This window comes from Sycon ciliatum, chromosome 2, assembly GCF_964019385.1.
Source record: "Sycon ciliatum chromosome 2, ocSycCili1.1, whole genome shotgun sequence".
NCBI lineage: Eukaryota > Metazoa > Porifera > Calcarea > Leucosolenida > Sycettidae > Sycon > Sycon ciliatum.
In genome coordinates this window covers 24,100,233-24,115,970 of record NC_088644.1, presented here as the reverse complement: position 1 = coordinate 24,115,970, position 15,738 = coordinate 24,100,233, and the positions used below count along the sequence as shown (strand labels likewise).

The window sequence follows — 15,738 nt, the reverse complement described above, 5'->3', positions numbered from 1 at the left end:
CAACAAATTTCGTGATTTGGCCCAATATTCTGCAAATAATTTCGCGAATTCCTGGCAAGTTCTGCATCATTCCACATTTTTCGTCCCATTTTTTGTTACTTTCTGCCGCAATTTCTTGCGCAAGTTTTCGAGAGTTTTTTCCGCAAATTCCCGCAGGGACAGATAATACCCTGTACCTAAAAACAATAATTTTAAAAAGTTTTAGGATGGCAATAAGGGGCCATCCGTAAATACCGATATTTATTTAGAAACGAAAACTAGTCGTTTCTCTTCAACCCCCCTCCCCCCTCCCTCGGAAACGAACACATACAACCGAGATGCATAGTATCAATATTTTTCTTTTCTTTTCTGGACGTGCCCACACATACAAACTGTGCATCGATATTTTTCGAGAAACGAACAGGCGCTCAACCCCCTCCCCCCTAAACGACTACTTGTAGTTTTCGTTTCTAAATAAATATCTATATTTACCGATGGCCCCTACAACAGAATCAGCTGAAGCGTCATTTCACGAAGATCTTATTGAGATCACCACTTTCTCTAGAATTTGTTCATGACATCTCAATAAAACCTCCGTGAAATGACGCTTCAGCTGATTCTTTTTACAGTATTGCCATCCTTAAACGTTTGTCACCTCGCCGCCTTTTCAATTATACTTTTACTACTCGTACTACTGTAATAACGAACGGGCAATCGTAAAGTAGTAGGCCGCTGATTAACAAGCATCAGTAGCCTGTTGGGATGGTCTCCAGTTTGTGTCAAAGTCCCGTTACCGACCAGCAATATCACAGAAGTCTGACTGTGGTAACCATATTAATGCAGTGTCAAGGCCCATGGCATGAACAAGAAGCCCGGGTCTTATACGAGAAGAATGCTCTGCACCACTTGCAAACGGAAATGCAGAACGTGCTGGTAAACCGAGTAAATAGTGTTCTAACCTAGGGTCAATAGCAGCTTTTAAAAACAGGCTATAATCTCAGAATTGAAGCATTGCTTGCACCCTCCGGTAGCAGCAGTAGCTGCCGACGCCAGCAAGTAACAGCTAGCTGAGATCTTTAAAAGTTGACTCGCATTGCATTGCAATTGGTTTGCAGATAATGGTAGACTCACAGCTATCAATCATAACATAAAATACAGCTTGAACATCCACATTACCACCGGCTATTTATATGTTTATAATTATGCCTACAGAAAATTACTGACACAATCCTAGCATTACACATAAATGATATTAGGATATGAACTGCTTCATGCACTCGACTGTCTCCAGCTGGACACACAACAGAGCAACCGAGAAGCAAGTACCTTGCTGGGACTCCGTCACTAGTTAGACGATGATAACAGAGCACCAGATACATGGCTGTATTCAGAAGGGGGGGGGGGGGCACTGATCAATCAAGCTGAAAACTCGTTTTTGTCTATATCCGTTTCACACGGATGTAGTCTTCTCACCTGGAAATACCTCGTCCGGGTCGCAGCTTTCTTGGCATAGGCGGCTGAGATCAGGCTTAACATTACGGCACTGTAGTCGTGTTGCCACTGGCCTTCCATTGCTGCTAGCACCCTGACCCACACCCTCTGTTTCTCCTTCATTGACAGTGTGTTGCCGTTCAAGAGTGTCCGCCTCGCTTGAGAAACACGTACTAGTCATCTCACAGTCTGTAGCGACAGATGAAGACAGCGATGACGAGTTGACCCTCCCTGCAGCAGCAGCAGCAGCAGCAGCAGGATTGGCAAATACAGTGGACCCACTGCCTTCCTTTTCATATAGCGATGACGAGTGGACCCTCCTCGCAGCAGCAGCAGCAGCAGGATTGGCAAATACAGTGGACCCACTGCCTTCCTTTTCATATAGGATGCTGGGCTCCCCGGTGCTCTCCCCGGTGCTCGCATTCGGTGTTGCAGGCGTACATTGCTCAGTGCCAGTGTTCTTAGTCACTGAACACTGTGAGTACCTGTTGTCAGGACTTATTGCGATGCACACTGATGGAACGTACATTTCGCGTGTGTAGGCCGACTGTGTACCGGAGGAGGGATGTCTGCTCACGCCGGGTGCCAGCCTAGATTCAGTACTTGGAAGGTGTAGCCTCGCAGGCGTACGTCTTGGTGACTGGTTAATAGCGCTTCCGCCGCTCAAGAGTGTGAGCCGAGTTGTTTGGTGGTACATAATTGGGCTTCTGCACGTGCTGACCACTGGAGACCGTATGATATTTGTTTGGTAATTGTTCTCAGGTTGGTCATTCTCTGGCTGTGCTGAGTGCGAGAGCTGACGCATGGTTGCTAGCGGTGACAGGTCGGATTTCTGTTTGCGTGGCAACAGTAGCTTTGCCAGTCCAGATTGGACGGCGTTGATGGATCTCTGATCCGTGATGAAGTAGAGGATGGACAAGGACATGAGGAGCTCCACAATGCGCATACCTGTCTGGTACGCCAGCCACGGCCAGGCGGGTACAAACCGAGCTTTGCTCAGGACACCATACATGCCGAATGTGCTATAGGCAACCATTCCCATCATAAGCAAGCCCAGAAGCGATGCAAGATAAACGGAAAACCGGAGGCGGTTGCTCTTTGATGACGTCTTCCCAGTGTGGAAGGTTGTGATTGTTGATGCTGACTTGATTGATTTCCTCCGTGCTCCGCCATTTTTGTTTTTACTTACAGCCGCAGTGATGGGTCCTTCATTATTGGTCAACCCCGGCTCGGCATCTGTGTGTCCACCGGCCACTGTATGGACATACATAGAAGTATATATTTCTTTCTGGTTTCTCGTATGTATGTCGTGCCTGGAAAGGTGGCGGACGCAGGAAGATACTCTCTTTCGCATCGAGATCAACTTCCGACCACAGATCAAGAAGAGGAGGAACTGGGCCGATCCCCAGATGACCAATAGGATGGAGCAAACCAGAACCATGATCTGTCTTGCCAGCATTGGAAACTGTTCTATAGCCAGAGCCATGTCCATGATGGCAATGAACACAATCAGCGTCACACTGCCGATAGCCACGCGGTAGAACTTCAAGTCTTCGACTACTTTCACAGAGGATTTGCCGATCCTGTAGAGATTGAACCAGATGGACGAGTAAGCAACAACAAGACACGGGAAGACCAACACCTGCAGAATGCGAATGATCCAGTCAGGTACTGCAGACTGCTGTTGTGATTCATAGGGATTGATTGTCAAGAAGAGTACACGTGCCACACAACCGCAAATCAGCACTGCGTACGTCAAGACAATGGTAGGCTTGCTCCGTACACCCTTGGCACGCACGTGCTGCACCAGCAGGAAATACGCAAAGATTGATACGGCTCCAAACAGGATACTGAAGGTGATGGTATGTGCAGGCCACGCGCCCTTCCATTGATCCTTTGCTTGGGGCCAGTTGGGCACAGGCTCTGGCCCTCCACGGCCTACGCTTGATTCAGCTTTTGGTTCAGGCAAGCTAGTATTGCATGCATGTGAGCTGGAATTTCCACTCCCATCGGAAAGAGCAGAAGCGTTGCAGCCATGCTCTGGTTCTGCTGAGGGAGTTCCTGACTCCGGCTCTGCGCTCGGTTCTGGTTCTGGTCCGGCGATTGCTGACTGTTCAGGCTCCGGTGTTGTCTCTCCGGCAATTCTTTCTGACATTGGACGCAAGTCAGTGACCTCAGGGACGCCTTCTGCAGTTGCTGCAGACTCTGGTCTACTCTCTGGCGACGGCGGCGATTCAACACTGCCCTCCGGTGCTGATGATCCATGAGCGGCTTCTGGTTTCCCTGATATCGGCTCGCTTTCCGGGGCAGTAGATTCTGGACTACTTTCAGGGATTGTAGATTCTGGCTCTGCTTCTGGGGTCACAGATTCTGGACTGCTTTCTGGGGCTGTAGATTCTGGCTCTGTTTCAGGAGCCACCGATTCCGCAGTGCTCTCTGGAGTTGAAGATTCTGGCTCTGATTCCGGAGTCGCAGATTCTGGACGGCTTTCTGGGGCTGTAGATTCTGGCCCCGCTTCTGGAGTCGCAGATTCTGGACGGCTTTCTGGGGCTGTAGATTCTGGCTCCGCTTCTGGAGTCGCAGATTCTGGAGTGCTTTCAGGGATTGCAGATTCTGGCTTTGCTTCAGGAGTCGTAGATTCTGGACGACTTTGAGGGTTTGTAGATTCTGTCTCTGCTTCTGGAATCACAGATTCTGGCCTTCTTTCTGGAGTGGCAGATTCTGACTCTGTTTCAGGAGCCACAGATTTTGCAGTGCTCCCTGGGGTTGTAGATTCTGGCTCAGGTTCGGGAGTGGCTGATTCTGGACTGCTTTCTGGGGCTGTAGATTCTGGTTTTGCTTCTGAAGTTGCAGATTCTGGATGGCTTTCAGCGGTTGTAGATTCTGGCTCTGTTTCTGGAGTCACTGCTTCTCCGGGAGTGACTTCTGGGACTGTCGATTCTGGCTCTGTTTCAGGAGCCACAGATTCCGCAGTGCTTTCCGGAGTTGAAGATTCTGGCTTTGCTTCTGGAGTTGCAGATTCTGGATGGGTTTCTGGGGCTGTAGATTCTGGCTCTGTTTCAGGAGCCACAGATTCCGCAGTGGTCTCTGGAGTTGAAGATTCTGGCTCTGCTTCTGGAGTTGCAGACTCTGGATGGGTTTCTGGGGCTGTAGATTCTGGCTCTGATTCTGGAGTCACAGATTCTAGCCTGCTATCAGAGGTTGTAGATTCTGACTCTTCTTCGGGAGTTGCAGATTCTGGACTGCTTTCTGGGGCTGTAGATTCTGGTTTTGCTTCTGCAGTCACAGATTCTGGACGACTTTGAGGGTTTGTAGATTCTGTCTCTGCTTCTGGAATCACAGATTCTGGCCTTCTTTCCGGGGCTGTAGATGCTGGCTCTGCTTCTGGAGTGGCAGATTCTGGACTGCTTTCTGGGGCTGTAGATTCTGGATGAGTCTCAGGGGATGTAGAATCTGGCTCTGTTTCTGGAGTCACAGCTTCTGGAGTGATATCTGGGGTTTTAGATTCTGGCTCTACTTCAGCAGTTGCAGATTCTGGAATGATTTCTGGGACTGTAGATTCTGGCTCTGTTTCAGGAGCCACAGATTCTGCAGTGCTCTCTGGTGTTGTCGATTCTGGCTCTGCTTCTGGAGTTGCAGACTCTGTATGGCTTTCAAGGGTTGTAGATTCTGGCTCTGCTTCTGGAGTTGCAGATTCTGGATGGATCTCAGGGATCGTAGATTCTGGCTCTGAAGTCACAGATTCTGGCCTGCTTTCAGAGGTTGTAGTTTCTGACTCCGCTTCTGGAGTGGCAGATTCTGGCTCTGTTTCAGGAGCCAACGATTCTGCAGCGCTCTCTGGGGTTGTAGATTCTGGCTCAGCTTCGGGAGCCACGGATTCTGAAGACCCAGCGGACGATGTTAGGTTATTCCCTTTCACGTTTGGAGATGACGAATTTGCTAAGAACTGTTGCTGCTGTCCCGAACTTACATCTACTTGGGATCTTTCGATGCGTGCAGCGAGCCTGTTTCCTGATCTCCTGAGACGCAACAGCTGACTCAGACTGACTTCCTCCATATCGCCATCGGATACACTTACATGTGCCTGTAGGCGAACATCTCGGCGGTCTTCTTGGTGAGATGCCGCAGCATCCTGCTCTACACTCAAACCGCGTCGATTGTTGACCGCGACTCTGGTGAACATCGCCGTAATTGCCGATCTTCCCGTCCGCTTCATCCGGCCGCGAAGTGCACCCCGCGACACCGTTATTATCAGTACAGCGAGTGCGACCAAGGCCATGCAGGCTACAACGCACGGCCTCAAACTCATAGTTCTTTCCTTTTGGCTGGACCCTCTCCGAGCTGGCTATGGGGTTTTATCACATGCTCCTAAACGTCGCCTCCAAACTTAGCACTTGCACAGCGACCCCTCCGAGGGCGCGGCTAACATGTGGACGTTCTGGTTCAAGCCACCATTCGACTACTCCTGGCGATAGGGGACTGAACTGTGTGCACACTCCACGTCCCACTGTCAAAATCTGCAACGCCAAGCGAACTAATACTTGATCTTCAGACTCTCGAGTTTCGGTGGCAGAAGGAAGCGCTCACCACCTGCTGCAGAGCATTTAGCAACGTCTTTCACCTCAGTTTGACAAAATTGCTCGATAAGGTTTCCTCTTGAGCACAATGCTGCGGCTCGTGTCTGACGTGATGACTGATGGACCAAGCCCAAGGTCACGATGTCTTTTGATCACAGTCACGCGTACACACTGCTCAGCCTCTAGACTGGATCATGGATAGAGCTTGTGGAAGTCTAGAAGTGTGCTTCACACCTATCCCTGTCGGCACGTTCGGAAACCAATGACTGTATACTGTAATGACGCGAAAACTCACTTCTCGGAATGAGCGACGAAACGCTGCCGATATCACAAGATCAGTTCAATCATTTGCAACAGAAGACAGTCAGACTCATAAGCTGAAAGCCGTAGTTGCTACAACGATGTACCAGTGTACTTACGCAATAGTAATCACTATATATTGTAGAGCCATTGACGGCATTGTTACTGCATTGTGTGTCACTATGGATTGGCCAGATTCAGTACTACTACTAGACAGTAGCACTAGCGTAACGTGGACTAGGACTATACCGACTAGGCCTAAGTCACGTAGTCACGTAGGTGTTGAGGCTATTCTGACGATGTAGTAGCCACAGAACTACCACCGTATCAACGGTAGTGATGGACCGGTACATGTAGATATCTACAGTATTGTACTGCTCAGCTTCTGACACTGAGTCTGTGACAAGTGTGACTTGCGTACAGATGTCGCGGTGTTGACCTGGCCTTTGCTGGCTTTGGTGACCTCGACACCCCCTCTCTTGAGTCTTGTGGGCGAGATAAAAATAATGTCTACGTGCGCCTGTGATCATAGCCTAGGAACAACCGCTACTGCGCTAGTATTAACTGTCCAACTCTACATGTAAGGATATTGTCAGACCTCTATGGATTGTTTGCAAAGCTACTGATACAAGAGAGAGAGAATCTACGTGGGATCAAAATGTAACATTAGTCGTTGTGTACCCACAACTAGGCATTGGCGGAAAATGCTCGAAAAGGTGGCAGATTCTGCTCGAAAAGCAGTGAAATTGGCAGAACCATACAAACCTTATGAAGTTATGGCGGGCAATTCCTCGAATTCTGCTTTATCCCCCTACGAATTCTGCCAATTTTTCTGCCAGCATTATCCGCAAAGGCCTACCCACAACCAATGCCTTGGTTGTGCACATATTCATTGATGATACCGCCAATCGCCATGCCAACCGGTAAAGACAAGCAACGGAGTACGAGTACAACAAGGAACTCCAAGAAGATTATTGCGGTTTGTAGTACATGTACATCAATCCACCCTGTCCACGCAGCTCTGATTTACATGTAGCATTGGTGTTGTGGCAGCGCCATCCCAGTCTGTACACACTGGTACATGGTACTAGGCATGGGCGGGTAATGCTAGTTATTTGCTGCGATTGTTGTGAAACCACAAGTTCTCGAGAGTGAAAGGCCTTCTCACTTGTGACATTGTGTTCGTTCCAATGCAGCTGTATCCCGACTCCGCCGTACCGCTGATGTTTACGACGTAGTATACGCTACATGCGCTATGTGCGGTTTGCTGTGTGCGCTGTAGTTGTATGTTGTATGTGTATGCTTTTCTCATATACGCTGTCATTTTCACGCTATAACTACCTGGTGGTTTTAGTGTTAGTTATTCAGTTGTTCATTCAATGTTCATTGTTATTAGTCGATGGAAGTGAAATATACTGTTGAGAATAAATAGTTGTCCTCGTGCCGTGTGGGGTCGTTCGTTCCTGATACTAGGGAGGTTCTGCTCTACGTTTTGGGAACGCGACGCAAAGAATCACGCGAACTTTCTTCGCGTTCCCGTAACGTAAAGAAATGCTGTTCTGCTCTACGTTTCACCTAGAGAAGTCACGTGGAATGTGTACTGCGAATTTCCCCTTCCATATTTGGCAGTTTTCTGCATGCAGTTGATCGATACCCAGCAAATCCGTACGCATTTTCTCTGCGTGTACCACAACGTAGAGAACCCCATCTCCGCGTAGAAATCTGGAGCCAAAACACGCGAAGCCGTAGACTCTAACCCAGACACCTGCTCTCTACGTGATTTCTCTACGTTTCACGTATAGCAGAACCTCCCTACTGTAGAGAACCAGAGGGTTCACAACATTTGGCGACCACGCCAGGATACGAAGCGAGCATGGCACAGGAACTATGGATCATTGAAGCCAGCTTTATCGCCAACGGAATTCGGTATGGATTTGAAGGCGATAGGTTGAGAGAATACGTGGAGAAGAGGCTCCGACAGAGCGAGGAGTTTGAAGAGCACAGTGCTAGACGGCAAGAGGGTGCGCTCCGCACAGAGTTTAACGAAAAGCTCAAGAAGATGGACGAGCGCATCGCCGGCAGTACATATTATGAGGAAGCAAAGCGAGATTTGCTTGCCTCGCCCAGAAGGACGCCGGACAAGGCGTGTAAGACTTTGCTTACAGACAAGCAGCGGTCAGAAGAGTATTCGAAGCCAGTGGGAGGATCAGATCCAAGGCCCACTGGGTCGGTACAGTGCATGGCGACATCGGTCGGAGACGCTCAGAAGCAGCTGGAGTCTCGGCCGAACGAGTTGGAGGCGCAAGAGTTGGAGGCGCAAGAGTTGGAGGCGCAAGAGTTGGAGGCGCAAGAGTTGGAGGCGCAAGAGTTAGAGGCGCAAGACTTAGAAACGCAAGGCGTAGTAGCCGAGAAAATGAGAAAGGCGATACTACTGGTTAGCACGGAAGAAGTAAGCGGCGAGACTGTGTGGAACACAGAGATCCGATGTGTGTCCTCGGATTCCGCGCCCGCCCCGGGTCGAAGCAGTGTACCGGTGACCATGTCGTGTGTGACAGCCCACATCGTCGAGCTTTATGACATTATCGGTTGTGTGTTGTCTGGTCCAGCGTCTGCCCCATGTCGAAGTGGATCGGTGACAGTGTCGTGTGCAACAGCCCACAGCGGCAAGCTTCGCGAAATCGAGTTGGCCGAAGTGGGGTGCATTAGTGATATTCTACCATGGCCACCACCGCAGCAGCAGATGACGCGTAGTAAGCCCCAAATCGTTTGACTTGTGAGTTGTTGTACGGCGGTGAGAAGCCCTTTGGTGGGGAGAATGTTGTGAAACCACAAGTTCTCGAGAGTGAAAGGCCTTCTCACTTGTGACATTGTGTTCGTTCCAATGCAGCTGTATCCCGACTCCGCCGTACCGCTGATGTTTACGACGTAGTATACGCTACATGCGCTATGTGCGGTTTGCTGTGTGCGCTGTAGTTGTATGTTGTATGTGTATGCTTTTCTCATATACGCTGTCATTTTCACGCTATAACTACCTAGTACCTGGTGGTTTTAGTGTTAGTTATTCAGTTGTTCATTCATTGTTCATTGTTATTAGTCGATGGAAGTGAAATATACTGTTGAGAATAAATAGTTGTCCTCGTGCCGTGTGGGGTCGTTCGTTCCTGATACTGTAGAGAACCAGAGGGTTCACAACAGCGATAATGCTAAAGGCAATGCTCATAATCAGGGAGTCGTAAAATACAATTTTAACGACTCCCTGCTCATAATATGAGGATAATTATAATGCCACTTATATTAATGTTCACACTACTAGCCCTTTCCCAAAGGTGCTCTTTTAATTCGCACTTAGTGCTTTTCGCGTCCCTCAAAATATGCTGAAAAAGTGCTCTTTTTTCAGTGAAGCATAGCCATGATGCATGTTCAAATATGAACCCAAGCTGAGAAATGAATACGCACTTTTCCATTTATGGGTCCACAAAAGGCAAAACAGGAAGTAAAGTTCAAAAACCCCCACTTTTTACAGCATTGTGCACACCGGCTACAAGCTTCACCAACTACAACTACTGTAACTACTACTTGTTGCCCCCCCCCCCCCCCAAAAAAGCGGCGTGCCGAGGCCCATCGACCACTCGGAAGCTGTGATCGCATGCATGAGCAAACAGATTATAGCACTTTTTCAGCTAAAAAGCTCAAAAAGGGCGATATTCACCAAAAAAACGCAATAAAGGGCGAAAGAAACGGGCTTTTCCAAAAAGGGCGAAAAAAGGGCGAAAAAAGGGCGAGCACCTTTGGGAAAGGGCTACACAGGCCCGTAGCAGCCCCATTTTGGTTGGTCCGGCAAGATCCGACTTCGATGCTCCCCCCCCCCCCCCCCGAGCCCACACTCATACATATGCCGATACATGTACAAAATGTACATGATTGTACTTCGAAGCAGAGAGCCCTACACATACACAACGCTGAGCCTGGGAAACATTGGCCGCCATCCTACCTGCGTCAATGACCACTCAGGGCCATATTGAAGTGTCACAGCAAGCCAGCATTATGATAAGATGACTCTCACAAACGATATTCAGCATCGATTAACTCTTTTCATCAATATCTCAATCAATATCTGTACTGATGTGTGATGAGAACTCTCAGCTACTTTTTTTTTTGAATGAGTCAAACGTCATGCACAGTTTCTGTGCCCGTGTCACCTCCCGGTATGTGTAGGGCTCCCTGCTTCGAAGTACATACATTGTATCAAGAGTACATAACCTCCCCCCCCCCCCCCCGTGTACTCTTGATTGTACATGTACATGCATGTAATCGTGACCATGCAGAGTGACATAGGGCGAGAAAAGGAAGAAGGACGTTCGGCATGAGTCAGGAAAAAGGGCATCAGCATGTTGTGTCCGTCCAAACAGAACTTGTTGAAGCCTATGAAGGCATAGCAACCGTATTTAAATGCATGTGATAAAAGAACCAGAATGGACCTTTGGAGGAGGAGAAAGGATATTGCAATGGAAAATCTTTGGTGCAAACTCTATCTAGAAAGAATTGGAGGAAGAAAATAATCAATACAATCATTTCAGGAAGTACAGAGTAGGAACATTCACGGGCATGACTGTCCACATGATCTTCAGCAGGGTCATACTCCTGATGACATGTAGCCTTTGTAGGTCTACATGTACTACCGGTACTACTATGTACTATCTCTATGCTACTTATTGCACACATCCTCATCAATGGTACCGGGTGGACATCCTGAGCTGCTCACATCTGTGAGGTTCGTTTTTTTTTTTTTTTTTTTTTTTTTTTTTTTTGGTCGAATATTGGTCCGGCAGCTGCCGGACCTGCCGGACCGCCTGCTACGGCCCTGCTACACACTACTCCATAATGCCAGTTTGAAAGTTGGAAAAGTTGAAACAATCCACTGAGAAGGTTGATTTGCAACGTCAAGTCTCCGGACGAAGCCGGAGGGGTTCAGATGCACGATTCTCGGAACTGGACCTAGCCAGCTTCATGCATGACACCGTTGTCGACCGGCAATTATGCTTGTAATGCCAATTTTGCATGCGAAATGGTGTTACAATGCCAGCATTATGCCACCTGGAAAAAAGGGACTATAATGCCAGCCATAATGCTAGCATTACCCGCCCATGTCTACATGGCACAGCAGTCAGGACTGACAGTGCAGCTTCGTGTATCGTGGTAGGCTTCTTCACTGATTCAGTGACTGTGCCGTTACCATGGTTACTTGACATTGTAGATCTACCCGGTACCCTGTCATGTAGTTCTAGGAGGCGCATGCTTCTGCATGACACATGCATGCCTTTGATAAAGTGGTGAGTTTGACTAAAAAAAGGCCTTTGGCTTGAGTGTGCAATGCTAATGCCAGTAATGGATAAAACACTTTACCCACGTAAACGTAAACGTAAGGTCGTAAGTCGTTGCTTGAGAAGAAACCGACAGGAGTCAGAGCCTAAAGTCACAGTTACCATGGTAAGAGGAACACTATTTAGACGACACTGGGCATGTACTGAGTTGTGGCCAATGGCAATGATTGTATCGCCTATTGGGTTCCACCTAGCCCAGTATGACTGACTATGACTATGAGCACCCCCCGCTAGCTAAACGCATTGCACTGCCATTTCCTGGCGTGTTTGAGCACCCTGGCCTAGGTATAACCATGATCGTGTCCTTTACAGCAGGGAGTTATACAATACCAGGACGTCCAGGTTATTATTATTGTACTCCTCCCTGCTTTACAGTCGTTAAAGCCTACCGGCCATGTACACTTCATTCATGGCTACTTCAAGTATATTCCTTTTGCATAATTGCGGCTTTCGGACGCTGACCAGAGCATTGAGTGACATGCTATACACCTGGCACCGACGGAAGCTGCATAGCATCCTCGATGTCGTGTAGACTACCCTAATCTGCAACTCGCGGTGCCGAAAGGGCGGGCTGACGGACCCTGCATGGCTGCGGGGATTATGCAGTCAGATGTGCGACTGCGTGGCTCGAACCCGCGACCTCTCGGATCGCAGGCAAGTGCAGCGCCCAATGTACTAAAGGACACAGTTAGACGAGCAAGGAACATAATAAAATAGAGGGAGAGGCAGAGAAAGAGAGACAGAAAGAGAAAGAGAGAGAGAGAGAGAGAGAGAGAGAGAGAGAGAGAGAGAGAGAGAGAGAGAGAGAGAGAGAGAAGAGAGAGAGAGAGAGAGAGAGAGAGAGGGGAGGGAGGGAGGAAGGGAGGGAGGGAGGGAGAGAGAGAGGGGGAGGGAGGAAGGGAGGGAGGGAGGGAGAGAGAGGCTGTCTTGTGACACTGGATTCCATTTTAAATCACGATCATCAGGCAATATGCCATTATTCATGTAGGCATCTTTCCTTCTTCGCGTGCGTAGTGTGTAGACATCTCCAACCAGGCACGCACAAATGGGGCACAGGTACCGCATCTACTCTGGGATGTGAAACCTGCCATGGGCCAAGGCACTAAAACATGGCCTTTGGGGTAAACGGAATCGAGGACAACCGGACATACGGACCACCCTAATCATGTGCAAGACTGCTGGCTAACCCGTAGTAACCGTACAATGTAGTGGACAGTGGGAGACTCCGAGTTACAATCTCAGTACACTGGCGCTACCTGATGTACTGTGTCGCAATGCCATGGGCATGCCGGTCACTGCTGTTCACTGCTGTTCACTGCTGTTCACTGCTGTTCACGGCCCTTGTCCCAGGAAATAGGCAACTACTAGTATTATGTACTTCAACGGACCAGTTTTGTACCGTTACAGAGGCCTGACCAAGACTTTGATATGCGTGGACCAACTTCATTGTGCCAAAGCTGCCGAAAAGACCTTGCAACAATGACCTTGAAAGATGGATTAGTTGGTCTGTTGATCTACTCTACGTAACATGCGATGTAGAAGAATGATGTGGTAGTACATGTACATGTACAATCATCAGTCATGTACATTGTACAAGCAGTACATCAGACGTGCTAGTTCTTACATGAATGTATTATTAGGAGATCCCCCAGATAGGCGTTAGCCTTTGGGTAATCCTGAAATAAAGATTATTAATTAAACAATGTACGACTTTACATGTCATGTACAATGTCATGTACATTACTATCATTATTGATATTATTGATTATACATGATTTTATACATGATTGTATACTGATACATGTACATGTACATGTACTGATGGAGCACTACATCACTACATCACTACATCACTACATCACTACATCACTACATCAGTACATGTACAGTACAATCGTCGCCAAAACTCTGGCGATACGGTACTGTACTATGGCTGGTTAAAATCGCCCGCATCACATGCTTATTGGCACTATGTCATCGTGATTGTGAAATAATAATAATAATAATAATAATATTAACTGGTTTGAGAATAATAATAATAATAATAATAATACTAGTCTGTAGTCTACCATGGCCTAGACTAGACTAGAGCCAACTAGAGCCAACTACTGCCTAGTACTACTACTACTACTACTACTACTACTACTACTACTACTACTACTACTACTACTACTACTACTACTACTACTACTACTACTTGACACAATCTTTATTAGGAAACTTGAAATGGAGATGTGAAACACAAATACAGCCATGTAGATGGAGCAGCAATGCAATACAATGTCCAAAAACTCAAGAATTCATTATCATGGGGCAATGTTGGGCAAATGTCTGTCAGGTACTATCACGCTCAGGCTGCCCGCAACCTGCACATCGTCGTGAAATTCATCCTGTTGCGGCGGTATGACGATCTTGAACCACGCAAACAGGTGACTGCCCATCGCATAAGGCAGACTGACAGCTTACAACGGAGCTGACCCATGATAACCGATACGTGTAGGTCGACGTTCTTCTCAGCAATCAGGCATGCCAGTGTCTTCAGTGCCATTGAACATTCTCTGCCAATCATGCCCGAGGTAGAAAAAACTAGCGGTGTAAACGTACCTCTGTCAACTGCTGTCACCCGCTCTCCGTACTGGCGCTTCTTCATGCGTTCATGCGTTCGGAGCTGGCTGATGACTTCCTGACGCGACAGCAAGCTTGCCTTTGGGTGTGTAACCCGGATGTCGAAAAAGGCATCTTGCTGTCTCGTCCAGAAGCCACAAGCCCGGATGTCCAGGCGGGCACCTGCCGAGCGGTTGGCTGTCCTCCCTTGGAGCCGCTCACCATCATATGGTAGTAGAGGCGGTTCCACCTCCACATCCCGGACCGCCTCACGCATCACGTCAGCCAACAAGTCCCGGATCTCATTGTGGCGTGCCATGGGGTAGCCCCCTGCCGGACACATCATCGCATGGTCTATTGTGTTTGCAGCACCACATACACAAGTCAGGGGGAGTCCGTCAGGCTGCAGGCCGTAGCGGATGCAGAACGCATCTCGGAAATCCGATTTGTTCAGCACCATCTGCATTTGGGACGATGGTTCCGCCGTTACCCAAGATGATACGCCCTTTTCCGCGGCATTCTCCACCAACAGCGCCTGTGTTGCTGTCAAATCCGGGCGCAATTCGCTAACGAGACCCGTGGCTTGGGCAGCTTTCTCTCTGCGAATACGCCCGGCCTCCTGCCGGCTGAGGGCTATTGCCTCGTTCAGCTGGTCTGTTTGAGTAGTTTCGTTGGTGCTTGTTGGATGTTCTGGTGGTCTTATGCAGGCCGCCACAGGAGCCACAATCTGTCTGGATGCAGAAAACTCTTTCTCGGCCTCCACCGAGGGCACAGGGATTGCCATGCCACCAAACCGCGCTGGTAGCGATAGCAACTTTCTCAGTGCCGACTCGTCCGAACACGAATGGCCGCTGAGCGCTGGCAGCAGCTTGTCCGTAATGGCGGCGTCGAGACGGGCCAGAAGATGCTACTACTACTACTACTACTACTACTACTACTACTACTACTACTACTACTACTACTACTACTACTACTACTACTACTACTACTACTACTACTACTACTACTACTACTACTACTACTACTACTACTACTACTACTACTACTACTACTACTACTACTACTACTACTACTACTACTACTACTACTACTACTACTACTACTACTACTACTACTACTACTACTACTACTACTACTACTACTACTACTACTACTACTACTACTACTACTACTACTACTACTACTACTACTACTACTACTACTACTACTACTACTACTACTACTACTACTACTACTACTACTACTACTACTACTACTACTACTACTACTACTACTACTACTACTACTACTACTACTACTACTACTACTACTACTACTACTACTACTACTACTACTACTACTACTACTACTACTACTACTACTACTACTACTACTACTACTACTACTACTACTACTACTACTACTAC

General features: G+C 48.2%; 1 protein-coding gene across 1 annotated transcript; it reads right to left on the bottom strand.

Moving 5' to 3' along the window:
* Nucleotides 1–796: 796 nt before the first annotated feature.
* LOC135809313 (uncharacterized) lies at nucleotides 797–6,450 on the bottom strand. Its single transcript, XM_065322645.1, has one exon. It carries the CDS (start codon nucleotides 5,777–5,779, stop codon nucleotides 1,430–1,432), a length of 4,350 nt encoding a protein of 1,449 aa, XP_065178717.1. The 5' UTR covers nucleotides 5,780–6,450; the 3' UTR covers nucleotides 797–1,429.
* Nucleotides 6,451–15,738: the final 9,288 nt, after the last annotated feature.